Source organism: Charadrius vociferus, unplaced genomic scaffold (assembly GCF_000708025.1).
Source record: "Charadrius vociferus isolate BGI_N301 unplaced genomic scaffold, ASM70802v2 scaffold235, whole genome shotgun sequence".
Classification (NCBI taxonomy): Eukaryota; Metazoa; Chordata; class Aves; order Charadriiformes; family Charadriidae; genus Charadrius; species Charadrius vociferus.
In genome coordinates, this window is record NW_009648536.1 from 1,350,952 (window position 1) to 1,373,021 (window position 22,070).

Here is a 22,070-nt window from a genome sequence, read left to right on the forward strand (position 1 = left end):
CCGCCCGACGGCAGCGCCCTCGGCTGGCGGGTTTTTGAAGCGTGTCAGTGTTTCCCCTCGAAGGCCTTTGGTTGTTGGCAGCGCCGAGGCTGGCGTTCAACTGGTGGCAGCAGCCCAGACCCTTCATGGAAACAGCGTTTCCCCGACCTTGTACCTGCCGAATAATCTCGTTACCTTCCTGCGAGCACTCTGCTTTTCTGAGGTAGCCACAAACAGAACACCGGCCTCAGAATAATCTCTTAATGCTAAAACTACTGAAAAAACGAGTCCCTGATGTGGTGGGGTGTCCCACATGTCATCGTTGTCCTGTAGCTGTGATCTTCTCACTCTTAGTGTTCTGTACTTAAAAAGGTTTGCTCTGGCTTTGCTGTGTTTTAGCTCATTATGAACTAAAAACAGAAAAGGAAAAAAACCCAACAAAAAAAGGAAAAAGTTAAAAGCAAAAAAAAAAAAATTAAAAGCAAAACTTGCTGACAACTTTTCTGACATTCAGTGCTATTTGAACACATAACAGCTGTATGTAACATCTCCCAGAAATGATAGACAAGGCAAGTTGAGGTCTTGTTTTAGAATAGCATGCCCATCAGTAAGCCTAAATTTTGTGTAAAGAGCTTACGGTATTGCTGAGAATATTTAGGGCTCTGCAAATCAAAAATGTCTGGAGAAATCTGTGTAGTGCGAATCAGTGAAGTCTCCATATCTGTATGGTGTAGCTGCAAGTACAAACCAAAACATAGTTTAGACACCACATGATTATAAATTGAAGTCCTGTTTCTTCTGCTCTTTTTTTTTTTTTTTTTTCCTCCCCTAATACCTGTGTTTGGCAGAATCTGTTTTACTACTGGCTGCTTCTAATCCTCGGTCTGTGTTATGACTCCAGTGTCCTTATGGCCTTCCTGATGTTGTTCAGAGTGTTTATTTTGCTAATACTATGTTGGCGTCCCAGTTGTGCTCATTTGAGGTGTACATTTCACAGCAGACCAAGTAGCAGTTCCTGGTGGCTTCTGTGATAAATAACCACAGCCTTAAGGAGCGTTTATAAATGGGAAATTACAAAGCTTGTTGAGAGCATGGACCCACCTTAGGCATTTGTTAGTGCAGATGTGCACAGAGAATTAAATGAGTTTTATTTAGATTCCCTGGATGCAGGTTTGTATGAGACCATCCCTGACAGTGCAGTCCAGCTGCAAGACTCCTGGGAGGCAGCAGGAGCTGTCATGTTGAGGGAGCTCCTTGACACCTAAGGCTTTTCAGCAGAGAGGCTCCAGATGCTGCTGCTTGTGGCATAAAGCGTCCATCCATCGTAAATAATTTCTTTGCTTGTACTTCATTATGCATACAGAGAATTAGCAGTTACTGCCACATGTTTATTGTTTTCAACTTGATGTAGTTTTAGGGGGAAAAATGGAGGCACTCAAGCTCTTAATGTATCCTGCTAAAATTTCTGCTTTCTTAGCATTCAAGTATCCATGCTTTCAGCTAAAGCTAACAGAAGGGGTGTGGTAGGAATATAGCTGGTTTTGCAGACAATAGATGTTTCTACAACATTTACCTGGGTGCTTTCTTTTCACACAAACATATCAGTAGAGTGTTTGGGCTGGGGTGATAAGCTTCTAAGTTAGGGCAAGTGCAAGAGATTTAACTTACTATACCATCTCAGGATGTATACTGTATATGTGAGGCCACTCCAAAAGTTATGCATTGTTAGAGTTCTCCAAGTGTGTTACCTTCATTTACAAATATGCCCCAAACGATTAGCAATTTAGAATTGATCAACTGTGCATGTGCTATATTATTTGGAAGCAACTTGTCTTTTGCTGTTGAAATAAAATATTAGGACTCCAATAAGCATAGCAATTCCTGAGCTCTTCTGAAAGACAGGCCAGTCATCCACATGTCCAGTTGTTGACGTTGGTACTAAATTAAACTTTTTGTTTATTTTCCTTCTTTATTTTTTTCTTTCCTCAGTGTTAAATATCTGTTTATGCTTTTCAGCTTCCCATCACCAATGTTTCTTGGAATTGGACAGGTATGTTCACAAGTGAAGCATACTAAATATACTGATTATTTTGTAAGTTAAACTAATGTTGGCATAGAGGTATATTTTGGCGGGGGAAATCTCTTACACTGCACTACTCATCTTCTGGATTAGATACACTGTAAGGAGGAGTGATTTGTTTCGGTGAAATCAAGGAAGTTTCAGCTAAAGTCAAAGTTACTGCCTGGGAAGAGTCATGCAAGGAATTGTAATTGCCATTTATTTCCCTTTGTAGAGTTCAGTACAGGGTCCATAAAGAACGTGTGATTCTGCAGAGGGATGGCTGGGAAAGATGGAGCCTTGAAGCAAGTGTTGTTTAGGCGAATACATTTAAAAGAGAGAATTTACTTTCTGCGAAGGTTACAGGCTAAGAGGTAGTGAGGAGAAGGTGAAAACAGTGTACTGCAAGTCTGACACCTCTGCTTTTTGGTGCTGAAGAGAGTAAAATGTCCTGTAAAATCTTGGCAGTGTGAGAGGGGGAAAGAGGTTCACACATCCGGGTTGCTCAAGGAACTACACATCATGTTTCAGTGGAAGGCAAAGATTAGCAAATGTGGCAGTTCATGTTAAGGGCACTGATACGACTTGTTTCTTTGCAGAACCTAAGACTCAGTGACATTTCAGTTTTTTGTTGACTGATCCTTCCAAGATTTGCCTGAACACTTTGTAATGTGCATATAATGTGGTGTAATGCTTTAATCTGCAAAACATGACTCCACCTCATCCTCTAGATAGTCAATTATTGTATTTTTGATAAGGAAAATTTTAACTTTTTTTTTTCTCTCCCTGGAGCCAGTATTAACTTTTGTGCCACGTGATTTCTCAGATATTCTTCTTCTTTCTGTCCTTATCTTTACTATTTTGTCATCATGTTGTCAATGGCCTGATCAATGCGCAACCCCCTTCTCACATTGCAAAAAAAACTATAGGAGTGATTCCACAGACTAAACAATGCTCTGAGTGGAAACAGCATGATTATTCTGGGATTGTGTCCTGTTTTATTTTCTCAGCTCCTTCTCAGCATGCATTAGCAGCAACAGGGTGCTGCTAATTTTCTCAAGCTCGTAAAGCATATGTCTATATTGTACTTTTAAATAAATAGCTGGCGAAATTGCTAAGAATGAAATTATTCCAGCTTATTATTTGTGTGCTGTGTTACTCTTTGAAAGAAATACGTAATACTTAGCATTTGTCAGATGCATATAAAGATTTTGTCTTTGAAGCAGTTCTTTCATTCATATGTTACAATTTTGCTCTTACATGACTTTCTATTTTTTCTTTTTGTTTAGATGGCAGCCACTATACTTATCTTGTATGTGTCGAAACTAAATAAGATTGTTCACTTCCCTGATTTTGACAAAAGTATACCTGTGAAGGTAAGGATTACATAGGTCCTGATATTAACAAGAAAATGTTACCTCTTATAGCATCATTCTTTCTTATGGACATAAGATACAAAAGAAGAACAGAAAAAAAAATTGCATTTGTTTGTCAAATGTGATTATTTGTATTTTTGTTTCATTTGATAATGGATTTGATAATTTTAATTTCACTGCAATATTCTGGCCTTTTGTTTGCAGAGAAATCTGGTGCCATTTTGTTATGCAGTACATGGGAAAGGGTGCTGTGCCTTCATACAGCTGGATGAACTCTTTAAGATTCCTACAGTATTTTTCTGGATGTACACAGCTCCCTGGGGGATCAATGGGAGATCTGTGTTTAAGAAGGAATTTTGATCTCTGCATGAAGGGAGAAAGGCTGCTTGGAAATTTGAATGGGTCTTGTGATAAAACAATAGTAAAAGAATATGTGGTAGACCTGAAATGCAACCAACAGTTGACTCCGAATGTAAGATTTATGTTCCATAGGAGGAGCTAAAATAATCCTTGCTGACAACACTGTAGGTGGGGGCTAGCTGCATTGTACACACCTTAAGTGTGTATGGTCTAAAGAGGCAGGACAGAGAAAACATGAGACTTGTTATCTCATTAACTTGTATTATTATTATTTTATTATTATTATCTTATTATTATTATTATCTTATTATTATCTCATTATCTTATTATCTCAGACTGGGAACTGAAATATCCTTGTAGATATTTGCATCCATGTGCAATGTTGCTTAAGCTTTATTTTGGTGTGTAAGCCTGTGTATTTATGTCTTGTTGCAGGGTATTGGTCAGTGGTTGCTCAGAGATACAGAGAGTTAGCTCCCAGCTCCGCTGCAGGGCTCAGATATCAGCTTTTCAGGTCAACATCTACACTGCAGATTTTTGTCTTACTATCAGTGTGAGGTTTACTATAAACATCTTGCAGCCATTGGTGAATGCTGTTTATTCTTAACGCATGTTAAATTCATTAGCGTTTCTGCATGTAAAAATCTTGTAGGAATATCGATAGCATTGATTATAAAATGGACAATACTTATTTTTTTCCAAAATACAAAAGAAGGTTTCCCAGTGAGTAGTTTTGAGTTCTGTGTATAAACAACTTGTTGAGACCTCGAGAGGTTTCTTCCCTCCACCTTTGCCAGTCCCACTGCTCTCCCTCTCTGCTGTTACCTTCACTTTAACATCAGTACAAAGGCATTGAAAAAATACAGCACCCATTTTCTTTATCCTAATAATAAGTGTCCTGTGGAAGACTTTCCTGAGTATGCTGGGAGCAGTCAGTACTGCAGCATCCAGTACTTGTTCGTAGTGCTGGATTTGACTGCCACAGTGAATCAGCTGAATTACTCATTGTTGATTTCTTTACTTTTTAAAGCACCCTTTGACTGACTCTTTATCCTTTTGGCAACATTTGTTTTCATTGACACTAAGATTATCATTGCTGGTTTATGTCCTCAGTGCTTTCAGCTAGAGTTGTAAAGTGGTGAAGTGCTTATTTCAGTGTCAAAGCTTTGGAATTCTTGACCCTAAAAAGGGTCAAGTAAATGTTTCACTGATCTGTGGTGTTGTGCTGGATGTTGTAATTTTGTCTTTACAGTGGACAAAGTCCAGAGGAAAGAGAATGTAATGTCAGCCCTGTTTTCATCCTAAGAATGAAATAAAATATTTTTTTCTAAATAAAAATCTGCAGAAGAGATACTGCATTACAGAATTTTTGCAAACTTTATGTTGACAGGCTGAATATTTGTTGTTACTTACACTCCTGTTTACTTTATAGTCCTGTTTACTTTTACTGTTAACTTTCACTTAAAAGTTAACTTCTACTGCAATTTTCTCCTCTCTCCTCTTTGCTGTAAAAGAAATGCAGAATTTTTAACGTCGATAAAATGCAGCCCACTCCTCTGTATGCTGTTCCAGCACATAATGCTTTGAGAGAACACAGCCTCCAACACACACAGTGTCTCCTGAAGTAGGTATAGGCACAGCAACAGCAGCTGTTACACGTGCTAGGGTAGAGGATCTGTTTTGTCTTTCTGGCATTTCAGCTCCGCTTGACTGATAGTAAATAGAATTAGATGTACCCATCACCTTTGTCCCTACTGATTACTTTGGTTAGTTTTAACCTTGTGCAACTTTTCTGTAGTGGGAGAATTAACAGCTTGGAGCTGCGGCTGAATACTGTGTAGGGATCCCTGACTTCTTGTACATTTTCTTAAAGCTCTGAAGTTCTGTTATTGTTTCTCTATATTGTGTTAGGGCCCACATGTTTCTGTGTAAGTCAGTCTCATTATGCTAGAAGCAGAAAAAGGTAAAGTTTAATTTACCCCTAAATACTTACCTTTCCTTTCTAGTATCTCGCATAGCATAATTTGTTGGGTGGATATAAGATGGTGTATCTTCCAGGCATACTAATGTATGTGGAGTACCTAGAGAAGCAGAGCATACTTACAGTTTATTTGTTCTTTTATTCCACCTGTTCTCTTGCTTATTTAGCTACTGTTACTAATGCTACTTTATACCTAAAATTCAAACGTTAGAGCGGGTATTAATCTGAGGATTATAGTAATGAAAATAAAACTGAGTAACTTTTACTCTAAATGAAGTCTGAGTCTCTTTAGAGGCAGATTCTGACTTTTCTAATGAAATCAGTGAAGCTGTGGTCATGCATGGTCTCATGAATGAGAGCTGCAGATCAGTTTGCAGCATAGTGACTTTTTTCCTTGAGAAAACCCTTTTCCTTGCTAAAAGATGCTAAAAGTGCATCTGATACTACAGGTATCAAATTCTATCAAGTAAAGTTTCTCAGCAGTGCTTCAAAACATAATAATCTGAGTTGTGCTTTTAATTTTGTCACAGTTGTTTCCTCTGCCTCTGATTTATGTTGGAAACCACATAAGTGGATTATCAAGTACCAGCAAACTCAGGTACAGTAAATGGAAGTTATAAGTAAACTCTTTGGATTTTACCCTTTTGTTTTGTGGGGGTAAAAAATAATGACTAAAGAAGAGCATTGTGTAGGGACCTAATGCATATGACTTCTGTCTGTCTAAGCCCCTGATACCATTACGAAGTTCTTACCCAAACATTTGATCTGGGTACAAGTTGTATGCTGCTTTTAAGGAGGACTTAGCCAGGCTTGTACTGACAGAAGGTCACAGTGCTCCTCTGTGACAACAAAAGTGCTTTCACTTTCCCCTCACACCCAAGCATCCAGCTTTTCCTGTGTGTCCTAATGAGAGAGTTTGAAAGCTGTAAGAAAGATGTTTTTAAGGGAAGAATAAGGGAAAGATTTGTACCGTGACATCGGTGCAGGTTATTTAGGAATCACCAAGAGTCAGAAAAACTACTGTGTAGTGGGGTGATGGTGGTGGCATAGCCCTGCTGAGCACCAAGAGGAGGTTGTGAGGAGATTGCTGTAGGGCTCACAGGCTCCTGTATGGCCGTAAGCACAGGTTCATGAGAGTTATTTCCATACCAGTGCTAAAAAGGTGTAAGTTATATAGAGCAGCTGCTGTAATAGATTGAATCACCAAATTTTCTGTGGAAGAGGAGTGCAGAAGCATGATGGCTGCACCAGGATTGGAGGATACAACGCTACCGTTGCGGTGGTTTCTTCTATGTTATAACGGGCTCCTGAGGATTTTGTAGTAGACTAAACCAAAATGAAGAATTTTTTTGAGTCCGATGCTGGAGAAAACATGTTTTACTTTTAATTTGTTTATGTTTCTTCTTATTTATAGAATTAGTTTTCTGTGACTAGCAACATTAGATGCCAGATTCTACAACGCTTTGTTGTATGCATTCAAAAGTTGTTCCACTGAAGTGACTGTTCAGGGAGACTTCTGGCAGTACTGTCGCCTAGTAGCACTTCAGCCAATGTGAACATGAAAGTAGTTTCAATCCTATAAAAGTTTGATTCATGGGTTCTTCTTTCCTGTTTCCCTAACTGTAATTTTAAAATGAAAAGTTTAGTAGGTTGTTTTAAACATAAGTGCACCATCTCCTTCTCGTATGGCTGATTAGATTTACTTTTAGATTTACTATTTGTAACTAATTTGTATAACAGAAAAGTAGGAATGGCTGCAGTGTTTCTACTGTTAACATTTTGTTACACTGCATTTTGTTACATTATGTGTCATTTGTTTACATTATGGATTTTTCAACCTTGTTTGGGCTGTCTGTAAGGTGTAAATGATCCTACGTATAACTGCAAAACGTCTGTTGTTTGAAGTGATTAAACTCTGTGTTAAGATTTGTATCATTTATTAATGCAGTTGCTAATAGTTATCTTAAACAGAAGATTAATTGATCCATATGGCCATGCTGTCAGATTTCCAGTGTCAGATGCAAGTGTTTTCTCAAATTAATCAAAAAGGGTTCCAACTGCTTTACTTTGCGTAGACCAACAATATGTTGCTCAAAAGTAGCTGTTTGTTTGTTAGTTGCATCTTTCATGTTTCTTGTACTTTCTCTGATGTTTTTTTCTTGTGGATATATTTTACTTTTTTGAAAGTACACCTTGTTTACTAGTCATGTTTGCTGTGTATTTTATTTCTCTTATGTGTTTTCAGAGACAGGTTTATTGTGTGTCCTCTAAGTTTACAATAGAAATTTATTTTTACTTACCCCAGCCATGATTTCTACAGAAAGAATTATTTCTTAGGGGCTATGCCAGGTAGAAAATAGCTTTTATATTGCATTTCACTGATGCAGAGGGACCTTTTAAAAGGTAGCCAGTTGCATTGTTTTACAAACTGGCAAATCTGGTTATTTTTCAGTGATTTGATTATCTAATCTACCTCTAGTGTCAGACTGACATTTCTTATATATGCTAAGTGGCTGGGAATTTGTTTTGGTTGCTTATTGCTGGACTAATGGTTTCATCCTCTGGTTAGTAAAATTAGATAAGAATTAGAACATTAAAATGATGTTAATCTGACCCTATGCTTGGATTTTTATTTTTTTTGACAGTTTGCCGATGTTTACAGTGCTCAGGAAGTTTACCATTCCACTTACTTTACTGCTGGAAATCATCATACTTGGGTGATCCTTTTTTTTTTCATTTAAGATACCTTTATTTTAGATCATATCAAATGGATTACTTGTGGCATCTCATCAGAATATTGAATGAGTGCTTTTTACTGACAAATAGAGAAAAGCAAAGAAGTGGTTTTAAGTAGCTTTTTTTGAAGATAGATATATGCGTTTTGGCAAATACAGGGAAAAAGATTCAGCTTGCTCTCATTTACACACCTCATTCTCTTGACAGTTGCACAGGAATCAGGTAAGGAGAGCACAACTCAGACACTTTTGGCGGTTATGGTTTGTGTCTCATCTTGGCGGCCCCTAAGCTGCAAACTGCTTCAAACAGACAGATTCTTATGTCTCAAAACAGTGATGATAGCATGGCAGTCTGCTTATGTAAAGTAGCTTTCTGGGTCAAGTCTAAAAACATACCAGTTTAATGAAGGACAATGGTATCTACCAGTATGCTGTTAGATCAGAAAACTCCTTAGTTATAGATAGCTCCATTGTTCTTAATGAGAAATGAAGAAGTGTATGTTATTGCAGCTTGTACTGACTTGGAAGAACATGACTATAAATACATCATACTTTGTCACTGTCGTAGTTCTATCCAGATGGCTTGTGCTTGGTTAAAGTGGGGTCAAAAGGGGAAAAACAGCTTGCTAAAGCTGAGCCCAGGCAACATGAGAATGATGGTCAGGTGAAAAGCTTTTCAGAAAGCCTCCAAGTAGGCTATCCTCTCCTTTTGGCTGAACCAGCAGTTGATCAATGTGATTCATATTTTGCGGATGCTCCAGGATTCTTTTCTGGTTTTAAGTTCTCACAGGGAAAGCAGAACTTGCTGTCTTCTCTTGTTGGCTTGAGGACTCCCACAAACAAGTGAGGAAAATGTGAGTCAGTGAGGTTGTCATCAGTTCTCAGCTGGACTACAGCAATGTTATGTATGAATGCAAGCAACATCCTAACCTAAGGGAAGCTTAAGAGCAGAACGCTGTATTCATAGACTGCCACAGTGTATTTCCTCAGGGCTGAAAATGAAAGGACTCTGGACAGTCTGTGCTGGCTTACCTTAGGATTTGAAAAGCAGTCAAGGATTGTTACTGTCGAGAGTCATTATGATCAAAGTCTAATATATCTAGAGACTGCATACAGCTTTGTTGTTGGGACAGTGATCCACAGTTATGCTCCTTTGACACACAGGATTTCTCCAAGAGCGTTGTACATTTTGTTTTGATGGATCTTTTCTCCCAAGCCAGCTCAGAGCTGAGGACTGACCTGAGAGAATGAGTAGGGGAATGTCTGCAAGGCACATTGCAGTACGATGCAAAAATAAGTACTGAAGACATTTCTAAATAAATACAGGTTTAAGAAGCAGAATAGTCTTATGGTATGCTTTTCCCTACTTTGTGGCAGTGCTGATGTAGATGTAGTGAAGAATATTATAAGCTTCTGTGCTTTCCCCTACAAGTACAAGGTTTCAGTTTGACTTCAAAATAAGTATCTATTTGAAAAATAACCCAGATAGTGGGCTGTACAGGGTCTTTCCCAAGAAAGGTGAGATGAAAAACTACATGAGAGATGTGTAGTGATTTTCCTTTCCTGGAGGACACTAAAATACGTCCATCATGAATACCAATGTACAGTAAATTAAAGTTTGTTCCAGCACTATCACTTTAAACCTTTAATCTTTACTTTTAAAGTTATCTGGTAGCAGATTGCTTACAATGCTTTTTCAATCTCTGTTCTCAGGGCCAAGGTCTGGTAGCATGGCACATGGTCAATCACATTGCTTCTGTAAGGTTATCAAGACTGTGCCCTCCTGTTAAATGTTCTGTCATTACTAATTGCTTTGAAACTTTTCAGGCAGACAGCCGTTTAATCTCCCGTTCAAATAATGAAAATGTGAACTGTCTAATTTTTGTCTACAGGAAACGACACCCACTGAGTATTATAGTCAGCGTATTTACCATCATTCTTGGGGCTTTCATAGCAGCTGGGTAAGGTTTTCATTTCTTATACGAAGTCATGAGAGAAAGGACCACAGGAGGATTTGTTAAGTGCCAAGTCAACCTAAATTGAGATCAGTTGTTCTGGATTAAGTTGATTTGGACAATCTCTCTACTGACGTCATTGGGAGGTGCAGGAATACAAAGGGAAAAATTTAACTCCAGCTGGAAGTATTTGTGTGCTTTTCCCCTCCCTTCCCCCAGGTTTTCCATGTTTGCAGGATCACAAATGAAGCAAGCTAACGCTGTGTGAGGAATGCTGCTTTTATTTCATAGTACCAGTGGATTTTAATAATCTTAGAAAAATGTTTTCTTGTCCTGGCTATAAAGACTGATTTTTTTGGTTGTCAAATATTGTTTTGAGTTAGGCAATGTCTATTTTGTTTAATAATTTGAACAAGTTCAAATGTGAGATTAAGTTCACAAAGCACTCATATGCTAGTCTCCTCTGTTTTCTTTCTGTTTGAATATTCCTTTACCTGACTGGAAATGTAATGTTCTTTTTTGTTTCTTGGCTTTGCTATGTACAAAGGTAAATAATTTCCATGTGATGTGACTTAGATAGATCCATGTCCTATTAAATGAATTACCATTTGGTAACTAGTCAAAACAAAAAAAAATGACAATATGTCTGGTCTGACTGTAAAAAACAAGTAGTCAGACTTTATTCCCTAGCTACTTTTTATTTTAAAAGAAATAGATAAGTATACTCAGTAATAATTGGACAGGTTGTCAGGCTTGAGGCAGATGGAATTTTTCACGGAATGAAAACTGAACATTTCCTGCCACTTCTGCACTGAGTACTGTGAACTCTCTGATGACTCATTTGTGATGGTCCTGTGACTGGAGAAATGTAAAGTACTTTGACTTATAAAGAAGGCTTAAAGCAAAACCTGTGACTTGCTGAAGTTCTCAGGATTTGCATTTCCTCATTTATGATATTTCTCTAGGCAATGCAATGCATTGTATACTCTTTGCTTATTTACAATATGATATTTCTTTCCCAGGTCTGATCTGTCTTTTAATCTGGAGGGCTACACGTTTGTATTGCTAAATGATATCTTCACAGCAGCAAATGGAGTTTACATAAAGCAGAAAATCGATCCAAAGGTAACTGTGGGGTGATTAAGTTGAATTTAACATTATTACAGTATGGTAACAGTGGGTTACTTATATGATTTTATGAATATACAGTTATGAAGTAATAAATAGTTTCATTTGCTTTCATAATTCAGGTGACATATATGGATCCTTAATACTGAACAGCCTGGGAGAAACTTGTTATTAGTATCTCAGGCCAGGCTTAGATACAGTGTATTTTATTTTCTCCTAAGTCTTATCGACAGAGTTTGTAGTGGCTTTAAAACATTGCTTTTGGCTAAAAAAATAAAATAAATCTAAACCAAAGCAAATTGTTTACCTGTAAACCTGATATATATATCTAAGGAAGATGACTTTTTGACTAGAAACACACTTTAAGAGAGATTTATGTAAAATAAACTTGTGGGTAGGAACATAACCACAAAAACTGATATCTTTTTTGGCTATCTCAAAGCAAGTCTACACCAAATGCAGATATGCCAAAGAATTAGGCAACACCATTATACATTATACTTCACATAAACATTGAGCAGGCTGCTCTCCAATACAGTTCCATAAAAACATGCCAAGCCATAGCAAAGAGCAGTCTTGGAGATGCTGGATAGAGGTTTTGTCACTGCTTTGTGGTTCAGTCTGTACGGTGGAAATATATATCTTTTAATAATCTTAGGAGTCACATCAGATCCAGACTCTATTTTTCTTTATAAGCAGCACTTAACAGCCTCACAAATTTCTGCAAAATACAGTGTTTCATTTAAAGCAAGAGATAAGCTGGAGAGATTTGCTAAGTAGCGTGGCTGAATCTGGAGGAAGGGAAGGCTGCTTTTTCATTCCGGTAGTCTTCTACCTTTGTGTCAAGCAAGTTAACCAACAGGATATATGGCATCCCTTGAGTTGCTCTTAAGTGAGATCAGTTACCAGTGATTAGAGATGCTCCATCTAGGAGTCAGACTTCATTAATTTTCCTGTTATGCTGGCCCCAGAGATCCACCCTGCCATAAGCCTTCATGGTTGATTTGCAGTAGATGGAATGGGTAATCCCTTGGCCAGGCAGAGACTTATGTGGAGTCTAACACAAAGCAGTTCTGGACCAGTGCCTTGGGAAGTTTCTGACTAGCTGGTGTTGTATAGAAACTGTTCAAGGTACAGCAGAGCAGTAATGTTTGGCTGAGCGTACAAAGTGACCAAAGTGGAAACTCGGCCTAGTACTAAGGACTAAATGCAACAATTACAAGCTTGTATTTTGAATTGAAATGTATTATGTTTTGTCTGCTCTTTGACAATAATGTCAGAAGGATTGCTGGAGCAATATTTGGTATTTGCTCCCAAATGGCTTGTAATTCCAAACATCATGTTTCATTTTTCACAGGAGTTGGGAAAATATGGTGTCCTTTTCTATAATGCTTGTTTCATGGTGGTTCCAACAGTTATTATTAGCTTTTCTACTGGAGACTTTGAGCAGGTAAGGAGCAATATTGCATATATCAGACTGGTAACGGTATTGTGTTCAGTTTCTTCAGTTAGGGGGTGGGTGGGGTTTTTTGTTTGTTTATTTTTAAAGAGGTAGTCCTATCCCCACGTTAGTGACTAGTATTTGAAATAGGTGACTTAGACTTGCCCTTCAGAGGTAAGAACTTGTAATTATTCATTCTAAGGAGAAACTGAGTTTGTGCGATAGCCCTTATATGAATCTTTGTTTAAGAACTAATGTATGACTGGGGACTCTGAGCTAGAGCAATTGGTTGGGAATCCAGCTGCACTGTGTGATTTGCCACATGCTCTAAAATGAGATTGCAAATACTTAGACTATTTCCAGTCCTCCTCTCATTCTAATGTACAGAAAAGATTCCTGTTTGGTCTCAGTGTAGTTTAGTAACCTACATTATACATTCTCATAGAACGACAGCATGTCTCTCTGTAGATAATCATAATGCTGTATAATACCATAGGCAGCATATCCTGGCACCTAAAGTATCAGACCAGGAGGCTTGTGTTTTTCTGGCTCCCTCACAGACTCGCTGAGTTGCCTTTTTCTTACCAGTAAGAGGAGTCTAGACACTCGTATTCCTTTTTGGAAATGTTTGAGATTTGCCACTGAAAATTGTTACAGAGCTTGGGGATGTCATAAATCATTCCAGTGTCCTTTGTTGAATGTTGTTGTGCCTTAGACTTACATGATTTTGTCATTGTGTTCTTAAAAGCCTGCTTTAAGTGGAAAAAATGTAATTCCCTGAAAATGATGGATTTATATCTGCTCTGATTGTGAAATCTCTTCTTGTGACGTCAGTTCAGCATGACCACCTGCCAGTTTAGGAAAATGCAGCTGATACCCTTCTTGGCAGATGTAATGGGGCCAAGTTTGTATGGCTGTAAGGTTTCAACTGCTTTCCCAGCAGACAGACAGAACTGGACAGGGAGGTTTACTTTGTTGCTAGGTTTATCCTATGGGAAAAATAAAGAATGTGTTGTGCCCACACGTTGATTTGACGCAAACAATTTAATGCTCAATTACCTGAAAAGAATAAATGAATATCAGAGAAATGCATAGGGCCTATTGTACATATGCATTGGCTTGGTCCTTAATATTAAAAGTCCCATTAAATGGTGTGTATAACTGGTGTCAATGTGATGCACAGGAGTTGAATCACAGAAAAAAGAGAGAAAATGGAAAAATACTCATGAAAAGTCAACAAATCATTGTAGATAACAGCTATATTTAGCAGATTTTCAGGCCATAGAAGTTGGCTTGCTTTTACCCTAGCAAAGCTTTTTTGCCTTGATCCATCACAGACAATACATAGCATGTATCTTTTGTCAGTCAAAATATCAGTACCATGTCTATGTGACAGGGAGATTGTTTCTGCTCCTCTGGCTAGTTCTGGAACAGTAGCTACCACATCTTGCAGAGACTGCAGTTTGTGAGTGTCCCAGTTATTCACTTCTTCACCAGCTCGCTGACTAAGAGGACAGAAAAGCATGATGTAATGGAAGAGAAAGGAAGCCCCAGAATGTCTCTGTAATAATATGCAGGTTGTTGGTGCATGCCAAAACAATTCTAGCAGGGCAGAGCTGCCCAAGATCCATCTAATCTATTACCTTAGGTGGTAGAGGCTCAGCTAGCCACAACTCAACATGGACTAACAGCCTTTATCCTGTTTCTCAGGGACCAGTCAGTCTTTGCTGAGTTTTGTGCTGATACAGATGACTTTAAAACTAACCATATTAAAATGAGGCATACCCTTGAGTTACTAGAGATGGAAAAGAGTCTGTGACATGTTTCTTAGTGACTGTTGCGTGGCACTGTGTGTTTACTTGCTGCACGTCACTAAGAAGCAGACTTCAAAGTGATGATTTAGCCTTTCCATTGACCTTCATTGATGAGAGACCTTAGTAATGCTTATTTAATCTACTTTTGAGCTCAAAAATGCAGGCTTAGACCTTGAAAGCTGTTCATGAATGAATCTACGGTATGAAGTAGATTTCAAGGACATTATTTATTTATTTGCTTTTTCTCTCTGTCTCGTATCAACGCTATTTATCATACAACATTAATTACAGTATTGGTATCTGTATCAATTCTCTGTGTTGTATTTATATTCATTGCTTCCAGTGTGCAGTTTTATATCAGCACTGCTATGCATGTTACAAGCATGTGTCTAGGTATCATGGGTGCTGTCAACTTGTTGTCCCGGAAGTTAAATTCATCAGACTGTTTCCAGTAGTAATACAAATGTTTCATAATTATAACATGACTCAAATGTATTCTGTGATTTTGCACATTTTCATATTAACTACATTTTATATGTGTTAACAGTTGATTATATAGCACATAATCCTCACTCTGTTTTTTTTTTTTTTAATAGGCAACACATTTCCAGCACTGGACAAATTTTTTATTTGTCTTCCAATTTATTCTTTCCTGCTTCTTGGGGTAAGGACACAGGGCAATCAAGTAAAATGTTTTAATAACAGTGTTTCAAATTGCAGATCTCAAATAATGTTATGTTAAAACTCAAAGAAAATATATTTCCCCCCAGGCTTCTGTCTTGTCTTTTAATTAGTTCTAATAGCGTAACTGTTTCAGTACTACCCGCGTTGTTGACCTCACAGTACAGTGGTCAACATCACGACATTTAGCTTTTTACTTTCTGTACTCAGGATCTCTCTGCTAGCCATCTCTTCTGGTTATCTAACTTCTTGCAGTTAATAGAATGTAAACCCTTTAGTATAGGAACTGTTTCAGTGCATTTGATCTTTAAAGTACCTGGAAAAATATGGGGGGCTCAAAAGTAATGAAACAATGCTTTGTTCCTCTTGGAACTGCAGAGTCAAAGCAAGAATAAAAAAGTGTGTTGGATCCTGTTCTGCTCTTTCACATGTTACCAACTTAGGGATCAAACTAACTTCAAATACTGACGTTAAGAAGCACAGAAAATAGGGATGTCTCCACTAGAGCTCAAGTAGCACACTTTAATGTGTATTTTGAGTACTCTGTATGCTCACGTTAACTTAAAATATGGATCCACAGAATCATTTTTAGGGTTTGGAACAGGTGGGATTGAAGATCCCGGCAAAATACTGATCCAGAAAAAGTTGAACATTTCAGTGTTGCTAAACTTCTGAGCTTCCTGGAAAGAATTTATAAAATTTTCTCCTTTGCTTTATTTAGGTTTCTCTTGATGTATTCTACTGTCCTATGCAGTCATTACAATTCTGCGCTTACAACGACAGTAGTTGGTGCCATCAAGGTGAGTTATGGAGAAGAGGGGGATGAGAATGCTCAAATAGACAGGGAAGAGCATTGACTCAGCAGTGATCCTGATTATACTTGGAGCTGGAAACTTTACATGAGGGCTAATACTGAGACACTGCTTGTGCCATACATTTTGGAGATCCACACAACAAAGTGACCTTGTTTTCTTCCATTGAAGCTTAGGTATACTTTAGAAAGCAATGTGAGTATTGATTTATTTTTATTTTTTCTACATGAGAAACTTGGAACTACTTGAATTAAAAGATGTACATTTAACCATATTTCATCAGGTACTGTCACCTGCTTCTGTTTAAGTTACTGTGAGTTAGTCAAGGTAGCCTGATGCAAATCCATTCCAAACTGATACAGACTAACCCACTTTCACTTTCGGCTGAACTAGTTTCCATTGCTGCTAATAAATAGGGCATTCATAAATACAGAATAATGGCTAAGCTGTAGTAGGGAGTTTACTGCTTTATGGTTAACTGCTTCTGTCTCTGTGAGAACTTATATTCTAGCTGAATGGATGCTTTCATTTTGATTTGTAAAAATTCTGGTCAATTTGACCAACACCAAAACATACCTGTCTTAAAAACTGAACTTGGTGTCCTTACAATCTGTTTTCTCTAACTCAGTTTTATTTAAAACCAGTGCAACTTCCTTTGTGCTGATAAGGCCGGCATGTCTGAAGTGGGAACTTCACTGAGTGCAAAAGCACCTTTTTGTAGGCCAGTTTGGAGAGAAGCATGGAGCTGTAAGCTGGTAGAGTTTTAGCAAAAGATAAGACTTATGCAGTTGTGGATCAAACAACTATCAGAATCCAAATTAGCTGGGGCACAGGTATGAGTGTCTTCAAGGTGCTCCCTTTCATGGGTGACTAAGGAAAACAATACCTCTAGCATGGCAAAATCAGCAAAAGGAGATGGTACTTCTCTTTCTATAGTTTTTTTTTTTTTTTTGAAAGCTGGCAAGATTAATCTAGTAGTTTTCATTCTGTAGTGCTGAAAGTATTCTTTTAGATTTTTTATGTCTGCATTGAACCATTAAGACAGAGCAACACTATTTCTATTTTCTGAGCAATAATCAGTCTTTGAGACATTTTGAACAGCTTTAAAGTTGAGAAGCACTTTATGATGTTGTAGTCCCCAGTAGAAATTGGTAGAAATTATGTCATTGTCCAGACTAACTGCTAAAACATTTGAAACCAACAAAGTGCTGGTAAAATGATCACACAGTTCTATAGCTTTCCTTCTGTCTGTAGGGGACAATTTTCACAAAACTTGATGGGGGCGAGGTGAGAGGTAGAATCTTTAACTGTAAACTGTGCCTGCCTTGAACACAAGTGCTCTCAATGCACATTTAGTTGGCAAAGTAAGGAGGTTACTCTTTTAAAACAACAGTAAAGAGTTTTTATTGTAACTTTAAAGCATAATTTTTATACTTGAGAATCCAAAACCTGCTTTTAAGAAATTGGATTTGAAATAAGCCTTCCAAAGACTAAAACGAAGTACATTTTCAGAAGGTGGCCTTAGCTTTATTTTACCTAGCATCAGACAGCTAATTTTCTTCTTTTTTTTTCTTTTTTTTTTTTCCCCAGAAAGTCACTCCCAGTGCATTGCATGCATTCAGAAAACAGTGATTTTGTTATTCTCTTTTGCTGTTACACTACCCATAACGCTGACATGCTGTGAAACTAATTTAAAAGCTTATTTTAGAGTGGCCAGTGACAGAGTGTAGCTATTTCCTTAGACAAGTAAATTAATTGATATCGTGTATGTTCTTGGAGATGAAAACTGACTTTGATAAATGCATAGCTTTTGTTTCCTTTCAGAATATATCCATTGCTTACATTGGAATGTTGATTGGTGGAGATTACATATTCTCCATGTTAAACTTTATAGGGCTAAATATTTGGTGAGTAGAACTTGAATAGTTTTTATTTGTTAAAGCTGAAGATTTCTCAGTAAGATATAGTTTCATGTTGCATTTGATTTGGCCCACTTGGGTGATGCAGTTTTGAAACTACTGGCCTGAGGACACACTGTCTCAGGATATAAAGTTCATTACAATTAGTTATGTCTTTTCGTGTCTGTTTTCAGATATTGAATGTTACTATGGTAAGATCTTAACTATGGAAACATGCCTGCAGTTTTACTATGTGAGGTTGAGTTCACTCTTTTTTCATGAGCACCATGAGCAGCAGTTCTGAGCTGTGAGGCTTCCAAGTAAAAGCCAAGTGGTGCGGGAAGTGAGAACACTGATTGAATGAATTGTGCCCATTGAATATGAGTTATGACTTGTGAGTTGTTACTTTTTTTGTGTTTGGATGAACTGTTACATCTCTTTGTATGACTCTGCTGAAGCAACTAATAATTGATCTTTGTCTGCTTGGGGCTCGTTTCTCAGATGGCTTACATAGCTCTGAGGAACTCCTAATTTATTCTAGCTGGCATTCTTTAATCGTTTTGAAGGAAAGGCATATACCTATAAAATAATATATACAACATCAGGTACCTCTGACATGTCTGTTCATTCTCTTTTTTTTTTTAGTATGGCAGGAGGACTGAGATACTCATTTTTAACCTTAAGAGGAAGCAACAAGCATGCACAACCTGGGGATGAAGAGAGCTCACTTCCTGAGTCTAAGAGTTAACCAAAAGGCCTGCCTTCAAAGAGACCGAAGATAGAAGTTTGTTTAGCATTGCTGAGAACTTAAATAAGTATATGCTGGAATATATTTGGAAGGAGTAAAAAAAATCTACCTCAATTGCCACAGATGTGCACACAACTCATTGGTTCAGAAATATTCTTGCACACCATGTTTTTTACATGTGGACAAGTTTAATTTTACACCAGGAGCTAATTTATAGGAAGGAATGCCATGAGCAAATCTCAAGTTGTAAATTTCTTTATTTAATTGTACTTTGGTGCTGTTTGTTCTGTTTCAGTGTCAGACAGTACTCTCTGAGGCAAAACTGCCTGTAAAGATCATGAGGCTTGATTCACCATTGCCTTATGCCATATGCAATCTTTGATATCATTGAAGAGATGAAAGATGCTAGTGATTCAGAATGATTTCATGTATGCATTTGCTCTTGCGTAAGTGACTGCAGAACATATGGGGAAAAGAGGAGATACACCCCAAGACTGTTCCCTGTGTATGTGTTGACTGAAGAACTCAGGATATGGTCTAGTGTGTGAGGTATGCATTGTGTAGACATTGTCTCTCAATCTTTTCCTCAACCTGAACAACACCATGGTGTTCTGCTGCAATTGTCACTATTGCTAGAAGTGAACCCTCATAACTTTGCTGCCGAATCAAGGAGAGAAAGAAATTGAGAGAAGACTTTCTGTATTTAAAAAGATTTTTTTTGTGTGTGAGCCAGTACCAAACAGGTAATTGGGAGAAATAACAAAAGTAAATATTTTTGTTTAGGTACATTCGTCTTTCTATATCACAATCCCCTCCTCTGCTTTTTTGTCTGTAAGAACCTTTTAACGCTGCAGAGAAGTGATCGTAGTATATACAAACTACAAGAGGGGAGACTGATTGATATATGGAAGACTAACGTGTTTAAATGAGGAGAAAGGATCAGTGTCTTGTTGTGTCTTGCCGTGAAAGCTTATCTGGTAGTAAATTGTGCTTAAAATTCAGAATAAGGAATCTTAACAAGCCCAAGGGTTTGCTGCAGTGGGCAAGGCTGGTCCAGTGGTTAAAAAAAAAGAGAAGTCTGGAGTCTGATTGTTTGGGTTATCATCTGGGACAATAATGGCACTGCTCCGTATCTTTATTTCCTTCTCTGCAAATACAGTTGGTAATGCTCACCTGTCTCTGAGGATATAGTGCTAATCTTTGAAAACACTGTAGAAGCATTGCAGCACTGGAGGACAGCAGGATAACTAATCTTATTGAAGACTGCAACTCCCTGCAAGTATGAGCCAAGACTTTTTAAAAAAAATCAAATCAAGATTTTAGAGGATCATAACATGGAACCAGAGTGATCTAATGACTTGTTTTTTCCCTACTTGAGTTGAAATACAGGTAAATCTGTAAAGCATTACTTTGTGTGTAACATGTGAAGGACAAGAATGGATTAGATCTAAGAAACATGTGAGTAGCTCCTACCAGAAGCTTCACGGAATGACTGGGCTGCTGTCTGCCTGCGTGGATTTGAATGGCAAGAAAATGAGAGACTGCAGATAGTAGAAGTGGAATTTCAGGGCACAGTCAAAGTGGAAACAGAAGTCTGGGCTATCCAATTTCTCACAGCTGGCTAAGAGATGTGACTTTCATTTTCTGCCTATTGAAGAGCTGGGAAGGGGAGGGGTTGCTGAAAATATTTTAGGGATCTTCTGTTTTTAAAGATTTCCTTTCCCCTTAAAAAGCCTTTGATATTTTTGAGCTTATTCTTTTATAGGACTCCTGTTTCTCCAGATCATTGCTACCTCCAGAATGCTAATTATTGAACCTCATCTCTCTGTGGTGGAACAAGGCATTGGAAGGTTTTCATTAATTATGAAAAGATTGTGAGAGCCATTTGATTGCAATACAAATGGACACATAATGGCACCTGCTAAATAAGATCTAGTTCCCACAAGGGAACAGCTACTGTATGCATTTAATTCATTAATATTTTGCTGTACCTTTTATAAATAAAGAGATGCAGATTATAGTTTTAACAAGTTTTTGGTTTTTGTGTGGATGGACACATAAAATGCTTTTAAGCACACATGGATAGCACGAATATTTGCTTTCTGTATGATCAACTGCCATACTGTACTTGAAGTAGTTTCATTAGTTCATTCTGTGCTGCAGTGGAAGTGATTTTATTTAATTCACTGTTCATCAGATGTTTTTGAAGTCCTTCAGACTTGAGCTTCTCACCTAAAATACAGAGCTGATTCCTAAAGTCTTTATATTACTCAGAATAATTTAAAATATAAATTTAGGAATAAGCAAAAGTAAGTATTGTCTAGAAGAACTGGCAGGTGCTTGCATCCTTTCACAAAGCACCTCAGCTTCAGTCACTACTTTTTTTTTGTAGCTGTGGAGATAATGCTGATTCCAGTAAATTTGCTGGTTGAACCTCTGGGAATATGGGCTCAACCAGGCATAACTCTTACATTAGAATTTAGGCAACTATGGAAATGGCTGTTTCATTCAGAACCTCAATAATTATGTCTTTCAGTTAATGAAGTAGTAATTTAAAACTGATTTCTCTTAGGATACACCTGTAGGTATTCCTAACCTTACTTTTCTTCAGATCTCCTATTAGCTTAATGAAATACTAAAACAGTTGTAAAACTAGATGACTTACTTGCTATGTGAAGCTTCATTTTCTTTTCTTTTGGAAAAAATGGTAAAAATTGTTAGAGAAAACATTGGTCTTCAGAATGCATATGTGAAAGTTAAGTAGGCTAGTTTTAGTGAAAGGCTGGATTGAATTCTGAAAGTCACATTCCCTCACAGAAGTGTCTTGTGGATACGTGCTGCTGGCTACAGCTACTTGTTTTTCAGAAGTCAGTCCAATATTTTTAAAACTTTTTACGTTCTACATGTGGCCAGGTGTATTCTCAAGGGAACCTACAAAGAAACTTAAAACCAGTAACTGTATTGGAAAGGAATATTGTGCTTTATGTTGATCTGTTCATACTCTTAATTTTATAGGGATTGCTTAGCAGAGGGCTAGCTGTAATGGGATGAGATTAAGAGTAAGAAAGTACAGCGATCACCCAAAGGAGATTCCTACTCATGC

At 37.6% G+C, this 22,070-nt stretch overlaps 1 protein-coding gene across 1 annotated transcript; it reads left to right on the forward strand.

Annotated features, from left to right (window-relative positions):
• Nucleotides 1-1,984: 1,984 nt before the first annotated feature.
• Nucleotides 1,985-18,967, forward strand: SLC35D2 (solute carrier family 35 (UDP-GlcNAc/UDP-glucose transporter), member D2). Its single transcript, XM_009885853.1, has 11 exons — nucleotides 1,985-2,029; nucleotides 3,328-3,414; nucleotides 6,286-6,353; nucleotides 8,401-8,472; nucleotides 10,383-10,451; nucleotides 11,468-11,570; nucleotides 12,931-13,023; nucleotides 15,425-15,492; nucleotides 16,231-16,309; nucleotides 18,146-18,228; nucleotides 18,865-18,967. Exons 1-11 carry the CDS (start codon nucleotides 1,985-1,987, stop codon nucleotides 18,965-18,967), a joined length of 870 nt encoding a protein of 289 aa, XP_009884155.1.
• The last annotated feature ends 3,103 nt before the right edge of the window (nucleotides 18,968-22,070 follow it).

Bases quoted from the DNA above. Each gene is read 5' to 3' on its own strand.
- SLC35D2 (XM_009885853.1), top strand. From the start codon at position 1,985: ATGCTTTTCAGCTTCCCATCACCAATGTTTCTTGGAATTGGACAG. The intron at 3,415-6,285 runs GTAAGGATTACA...ATTTTGTCACAG, and splicing joins ACAAAAGTATACCTGTGAAG to TTGTTTCCTCTGCCTCTGAT. The intron at 8,473-10,382 runs GTGATCCTTTTT...TTTTGTCTACAG, and splicing joins CTGGAAATCATCATACTTGG to GAAACGACACCCACTGAGTA.